Genomic DNA, 7,997 nt, shown 5'->3' on the forward strand with positions numbered 1-7,997 from the left:
CTTCCAAGTCACCTCCAGACAAACTGTACAAGGCAATAACCCTAGCTTTATAAGCTGAGACCCCCCCGTGCAATGTATATTAACAAGTGTTTTTATATATTATATAAATAAGACCTTGGGGACATCCCCAATCCCTGAGATACTACTTTTTATTCCAAATAATTTCTCTTTCAGTATAATAGAAATTCTTAGAGCCACCACTGCTGTTGATGCACCCAGTGATTTGGGATGTTATTGTGGGTGACAAATTCTGTCAGAGTTGTTAGTGATAAAATTTATGGGAATTTTCATGATATGATAGGTCACTTTCTGTTGATGTTTATAAAGGTGATGCCAGACCCTCAGCTTGTGTGAATTGGCAGTATTTTTATTCATGTCAATGGTCCAACACTAACTTAAACCTGATAAAGTAGAAGAAGCCAACTCAAAGTCAGCATGAGTCATGTGATAAGTGGAAATTAGTAAACTTAAGAATGACCAGATCTTACCACATGGTTCCCCAGAAAGGACAGAATTTGTGCATCCTGCTACCCCAGACTGCGACATGCCTTGTTGTGAATATCTAAATATAAAATGTACTTATGACCGTAGACCTTGACTTAAACTCTGCCTGTTTAAATATGAAAAGTTACATTTTAGTTTCCTATAATGCTGTATATGGTAGCTATTTCCAGCATCAAACATAAACAATGTAATTCAAAGTATAAACTTAATTGTACAATTGTGACAATGTCAGAATCTCCTAAGAATCATATCTTACAGTTGGTATGTAAGCACACATTATTTAAGTTATTATTACTTACAATAAACTCAGTGGTGTGTTCACTGATGCCTGAATGTTATTTATTATATTTCTGAAAAGTTTATTGGGATAATTGTTGGCAATGAAATGAACTTAATTTCCTAGTTCTGCACAGAGGGTGACTAGGTTGAATTTCTTCTGACGTCAAAATAATTGAATCAATAGCATTTGATAATGGCTCAGCCATCTCTCCCAGAGAGTTTTGGTGGTCTCACTCTTGTTCCCAGTGGGCAGGTAAAACAAGACCCTTAAATAACAATAAAGGCCGAGCCAACCCCCACTGAAGTCTGCGGAAGAACTTAATTGACTTCGGTAGGGGTTGGATGAGGACCTCACTGGGAATGCTGTTACCCTACTCTGCAGAGACATGCATGGAAGGGCTATAGGGAGGCTCTGTGAGATGGAACCTGAGCTCTCTCCTAGGTCATTCCAGGCATTCATGGAAGTGTCTGCCCAAGGGAAAAAATACTAAACCAGAATTTTATTTGCCAGGGATGATTCCAGAAACTGATTTTAAGGCACATGGTTTTCCGAAACCCTTTCTAAACACTGACTGTAAACATTTTACTTCAAACAAAGAACTCATAAAAGTAAAATCATTTATGCATTCAGGAGTTAATTATTGGCCAATAACTGATTTGTATAAGTTCTGGACATTCTCTGTGATGTAAAGGGAAAGCAAGGGAAGTGTTAATGGGAGGTGTGCTGGACACATACTCTTCCGAAGTAGATGAAGGTGTGTAAGACAAGTATGTCTACAAAAGTATCTCCCTTAATTCATGTGTGTATTGCACAGCCAGCAAGCGCAGTGGGCAGCTGTTTGAATTCTTTAACTATCCAAAAAGGCAAAGAAAATGGTGTGACGAATTTTGATGAATGCAGTGGCCCCCACTAATCAATATCTTGCTTATTCAGAGTTGCTGGGATTTGTGATATACTTTCATGTGGTTCATTTTTGAAAGTCCACTAAGTCTCTGTTTTCTTAGAGCTGTCCACACTTTGGCAACCATCTTAGACCAACAAGTGCCAAATATATTTACCTTAATAAACTCTTCAGTTTATACATTGCTGAATAAGAAGGTGTATTGACTAGAGAGGACTGTCTGACCAAAGGCAGCTGTATTATATGCCCTATAAAAATCAGCAAGGTGGCCAAGTGCTCAGTGGCTCTACCATATGAGGTAGTTTGATACTGAACAAGTTCTTGCCATGTCCAGGCTGGCTTGTCTTTCATGCAACTTGAGGGGACAAAGTTCTGTGATTTCCTTTGGAAGAGAAACCAAATGTTTGTGTGGTTATGAAAATGAGACACATTATGCTCTTTTTGCCTTAGAATGTAAATACATCTCTTTTTCCCCCTTTTATACATTGTTAACAGATTTTTCCATATGAAATACTCATGGTGACCAACAGAGGGCGAAATAAAATACTAAAAGATGTAGACAGAACCAGGCTTGAGGTAAGAGAAGCAAGTTCCTACATGCTCTTTCCTAAAACTGCTGAAGTTGTTTGTTGTTGCACACTTGAAAGCTCAAACACTGAAGTGTGGATCCTTGTTAGACTGGGAAGATTTCTCAGCATTAAGCGGGGAAGGAGGAGTCAGATGGGGAGGAAGCAGCCGCATCTCCATGAACAGTGCTGGGCCAGGAGTCCCACATCTCTGTCTCCCCGCTCCTGGACTGAGCTGCTCACAACCCCCTTACATTTTCAAGCAATTAATTATATACTTGTAAATTGGTAAAAAGCCAGAAATTGGTGAAGTGTTTTGTAGTCATAGGATCCATATTGGAATGGAGCAATATTTTGTTTAATCTTGGACCGTTTCCTAGCTAAGAGTCAGTGTCAGCCATCCTTGAGGATCAGAAGTCTAACTTTCTTTAACTCATCCATGAGTCCTGTGAGTTAGTTAGACTGGCTGATATCCAAAAGTATGAGGTTTTAAATCTCTGCCAACAAATAAAAAATGTTTACAGCTTTGTGGATTAGAAAGACTTAAGCAGCCCAGTGGAAGTCATTTGTAGTTAATCTTCTGTGGAGATGAATGGAAGGGACCACAAAAATTTCGGTAAGTAACCATTTATCCACATTTTTAGACTAGTAGATATGTGGTCACTAGTCAGAATTCAAGACTGTTACATTAGCACCACAGGGAGACACTTTCCCCATCTGGTGCACTCTAAAGCAGCTGAACAAGAAGTAACTTGTGCACAAGACAGCACCAAAAAAAGTTTCATTGGCAGTAGAGAGATGTGCTGGGCAATGAGTCTGGCCAGACACCTTCCTTCTCGGAACTTCAAATGTAGCATGTCAGCCTGCTGCCCTTCTGCAAAGTTCTCCTGTGTCTGAACTTCTGTATGTATGCAGAGGTGACCAGCTAAAGCCTGGGCCAGGGAGCTGGTTTTGTTCTTTGGCCTGTCACTGTTTGTTGGGTGACTTCAGACAAATCATTTTTCTGTCTCATGCTTACTCGGCAACTGAAATAGTTTTCCTTGTTTCTTTTGTAAACTTCTCAGACTTAACAAATTGCAGAATTTTACTGATTCGTTGAGCACCCGAGTTTGTGAGGACTTGGGTATGTGTATCGCCAAAGCGTTATTTCCTGCGATGGCTCTTACACAGCGACATGAAATCCCTAAGGCACTCCTGTCTCCTGTTGTGTCTCTTTGGCTTTGACTGACCATTGCATTTTCTCTTTTTTCCCCTCTTTTTTCTTTTTATTTTTTTTTTATTTTAAAGCGTCACTTAGCACCTGAAGTTTTTCAAGAAATATTTGGCATGACGATACAGGAGTTTGACAAGTTACCTCTCTGGAGACGCAACGACATGAAGAAAAAAGCAAAACTCTTTTAATCTCCCTTTAAACAAACCAACAGAAAATGATGCATATGATATTGTATCATGCAGTCTAAACTATTCGGAAGCAACTACTTATCCACCAAAAAGGGAAAATCGCATAGTGGCACCGCTGTACACAGCAATGGAACAAGATGAACATTTGCCCTCCTGGAACATAGGGAGAAAATATCTGGGCTCAGAAACAACAACGATAGTTTTCAGAGGTGTCAACCTGTTACACGATATTATACAAGATAGGAAACTGTTCTGTTCTTCTCCCTCAATGATATTCCCTTTACTTCTCTCCACAATATGATGGACTTTATTGCTAGAGCCAGGAAGTGCCCTTAGGATGCCTTGTAGACTAAAGTAGTTGTAACCACTCCAAGGACTGGAAAAGAATATATATATACATATATATATATATCAAAATATATATATGTATGTGTGTTCGCGTGTGTGCGCACATGTATTTATATCTATCCATCTATCTATGTGTGTGTGTATGTATGTGTATATATATGGAGAGGAAGATAGGTAGATGCTCTGTAGCGAAGGAGAAGCCCTTTGTAACATACCCACGTGGTCTCGTCAAGTCTGTCACACAGCCGTTCCTTAACTGGCACTCTTTTGCAATGGCATCTTCTTCGTGTGATACAGGCTGCAAGGGTGGGCACTCTGCTCACTAACAGGACATACCCATTGAATTTCTGGAAAGTGGACTCCTTGTACTTGTATATACTTGCTAGGCTATAGGAAGTGAATTGCCGTGTCTGTTGTCAGTCTTCCCTCTTCCACTTTCTGCTTGAATTAATAAGGCTGGAGCTTAACCAGTCGTTTGAACAATTTAAGATGACTTAAGTAATGGGAATGATGGAGAAGAGTCAGTTTTCTTGTAATGAAGTCCAGGAGGTGGGTGGATGGGGGGGGGCGGGGAGTGACAGAGTGAGAAAATGCTTTTTTAAGTGTGCCCTGGTTCACACCCAGAGATTTCGGTACAGACTCCCTGCTAGTAATTACTAGTACAGCTCATCAGGCTGCAGTGGAGTTGTAGGACTTTACATCAGCAGGGAATATGGTTCTCTGCAAGCTAACACGCAAATGCATCCCTCTTAGGGAGGAATGTTTATGAATTAAAAGGTACCATCAAGGTGCCATGCTCTGCCAATAGAGGCTTTTTGATTAAATTGCAGTTTCTGTTGTCAATATGGCACAGTGCATGGGGCCAAGCACTCTTTTTAGTTAATGCGATTTTTCACTTGTGCTTGGAAAAGAGGGCACAGGCTTTTTTTTTTTTTTCCCCTCTCTTGAAGCGTCACAGCTCCAGCCTTGGTTATTTTTATTTCCCTTTGTGCCTGACTTGGTTTTTGAAGACAGAGTAATCATGCAAGACAGTTTCTGAGCTGCATTGAACTCCTTACTGCTTTCAGTCTTCTTCTGATATGCTGCAGCTTAACAAACTGCCTGTATATACCTTAACTGCTTCTGGGTAAGTCCTATACAGAGGAGGAGGTGAGCACCAAAGTAATTGAATGAATGCATTGCGGCTGCAAGGTCAGCTTTTTCTCCTCCTTGGTGCTTAACTGCCAATGCATACTGCACTAACGAGCCCGGCTCCTGATACGGGAGAGGGTCATTTAGGTTCTGTGTCTGTCAAAGAATATCAAGGTTTCATTTTTAATGCAGAAACTTTTGGCACTGGAGACATCAGAACTTTTGTATTTTCTGTTATATGAGACATTGGTGTTAAAATCTGGAAGTTGGGAAGGGGAAACAGTCCTGTGTAGTTGTGAGATTCAGTATCACTGTGTTGAGTTCTCTGTATCACCAAATGGCATTTCACCACGAAATGTGCAGGACAGCCCAAATACTGCCTCTTCTTTGCTGGTTTAGGAAGTCCTGTTGCAACAGATCACTGTGGTTCCTCTGATGAAATCTGAGTTTAAGATTCAGTGTATGAGAGACAGATACGAGGGGTCAGCACCTGTTCCGTGTCCTGCTCAGGGAACGGTGAGGCTATGGGACGAGCTTGGAGAACATGATACAATGCAGGTCTGGCATCACAGTCCCCACTGAACAGAGTCCTCAGTGAACACCGTGACACACGCAGTTGTGAGTGAGCTCTCTGGACGTTACTGAGATTGCAGCAAGGATCAGTTTTGCTTCATTTTTCAGAACAAGCATCTGACAGGAACACCAAGAAGTAAATGGGAATGTTAGGGGCACTGGCAGTTTGAGATGCATCTTCAAGTGACTGCTGAAACCAAATCCATATGACGAAAGAAGAGCAGTGTTTTACAGTCACAGGCTTCGTGAATGCTGGAGTCTTGGAAACTCAGTGTTTGTCACCTGCAAAGTGTGGCCTAACTTTGAGATGAACTTTTGAGTTTTAATGCGAAGTATTAAAATTCCCCAAATTTTGTCAGCCCACATTCTATAGACAATGCTGTGCTGCTGCCTCTCAAATGTAGTAGGCATTACGGGTCTTTTAGTCCAGGTCACCTTGACAGTAAACCTGAAGACTTGCTCTCTCAAGGATGTGAGCTGCCAGTCTGCATTTTTCTGTCCCCATCTCTAGATTACTATTGAACTTCTCACAGCATAGATGAATACACTACCCAGTCATTGCAGAAATGACTAAGCCAGGTTGTTTTCTCCCCTCTCCCTCCCCTCAAAAAAAAAAAAAAAAAAAAAAAAAAAAAGAGGGGGGGGAAAAAAAAAAGAGAGGGGAAAAAAAAAAAGAACCCAGTCTCCTAGCCTGTGAAGAACAACAGGGTAATTTGTATCTGCCTCATCAACTGAGAATTTAAAACTGCAATTGCAGCTTAGGAAGGAATGAAGAGAAGCCAGCTTAGATGCTGCAGAAACTTTTAATTTCTAACTGGATGTTTGGGCCAGTGCTGGTTCACACCTCGCTGGTGTGGAGCACAGTTGGTCAGTTCACAGCCCTCTGCGCTAGGCTTAACGCTGCTTTATTTCTGATTGAGAACATGAAGGGGTTTCTGAGCTTCAACTTCAAGCCTACAGTTAATTCCCCTTAACTATCCCGACCATCTACACGTAGACACACCCCAAGAGATCCATAAAAGCCATGCTGCAGCCAGCTGCAGGCGTGCGGGTGTTTTCTGCAGTGGGCTGTTAGCAATTGTCACTGCAACATTTCTGTTCTTTCATCAGGTCTTGCCACCTAATAAAAACAGAAATATAGCCCCAGAGAGAATTTTTGTTGTAAGCCATGAATCATTTTCCTAGTATCCATCGAGTAGCATTTTCTTGGGCAGTTCTTTGTAATTCCTCTCCTTGATATTCCCTTGAGTCATGTCAGGGGTTGGACTAGATGATCTTTAAAGGTTCCTTCCAACCCAAACCATTCTGTGACTCTATGAATATGCCTTAAGTTCATGCTTACGTTCTTCTATCTCCTGCAAAGCATTTGAGCTTCTGGTAAAGCCCCATCAAACTCAGTGCTGTCCACAGAACATCATTGCCAAGAGGACTGAAAACTGATTGCTTTTGTCTTGTTTTTTTCCCCTTTTCTGCTTTAGGAGTGATGTAAGATCAAAGACCTGTCAAAACACTGCAAAATAACTACACGTGTGCAAAATGGGATTATGTACGCATGCCGGTTCTCAAACACAGGTGCACACGTAGCATGCAGGCTCCCCGTTTGGAGTTGAGATACTATGTGAATAGTTAACCTGGAATTTCCAAATAGTGCGTAGTATTGAATAGATCGCGGTCATTAAGTTATGAAGGTTGTTGCTTGCATATGTGCTTGTATCTGCAGGGCTTGTGGATACCTGTGATGTGGTGACTGTGCAAAAGGCAGGGTGAGTTTTCCACGTCATGGAAGTGCCGGTTTGGCCACAAGTGATACCATTTAAAAGGTCTCCTCAGACATATGTGAACATTTGCAGCACCCATCCCTGGCAGTGCATGGATTGAAGGGCAATACCCTGTGCAGTAGTCTTGATGTTGACGGGGTATCCAGAGATCTGACTTACTGGGGTTTATGCCGTCTCCAGATACTGGTCTGATAATTTCCATATGAACAAGTAGAGAACTGTTTGTGTTACAGTGGGAACAGCTGGCTATACCCTCTATACCCGTGCCTTAACTTAGCGTTGGCTCCAGCCTACCGTGAGTCAGAAGTTGAAATAAATATGTTGTAATAAATATGTTGTAATAAATAGGTTGTTCATTATCTCTGGAGATAGTAGAATTAAGCTAACTTGAAGAGCAGATTTGGAAATGACTAAGCTGTCCACTACTCAATGAAGCAATGGGATCTATTGTGGCCTCAGTTCAGGAAGCTGAACGTAGCATCTCAACTCTGCCAGTGTCCTATCCCAAACCTGCT

General features: G+C 41.5%; 1 protein-coding gene across 9 annotated transcripts in view; it reads left to right on the forward strand.

Moving 5' to 3' along the window:
- Positions 1 to 3,652, forward strand: part of ABLIM1 (actin binding LIM protein 1) — a 93,318-nt gene extending 89,666 nt beyond the window's left edge. For all 9 annotated transcript variants that reach the window (XM_035891475.1, XM_035891479.1, XM_035891483.1 and 6 more), the window contains 2 exons: positions 2,181 to 2,261; positions 3,539 to 3,652. In XM_035891475.1, the coding sequence (XP_035747368.1) occupies positions 2,181 to 2,261; positions 3,539 to 3,652 (195 nt within the window). The remainder of the gene's footprint in view (positions 1 to 2,180; positions 2,262 to 3,538) is intronic.
- The last annotated feature ends 4,345 nt before the right edge of the window (positions 3,653 to 7,997 follow it).

The sequence above is a fragment of the Egretta garzetta genome, unplaced genomic scaffold (assembly GCF_000687185.1).
Source record: "Egretta garzetta isolate BGI_Z169 unplaced genomic scaffold, ASM68718v1 scaffold273, whole genome shotgun sequence".
NCBI classification, from domain to species: Eukaryota; Metazoa; Chordata; class Aves; order Pelecaniformes; family Ardeidae; genus Egretta; species Egretta garzetta.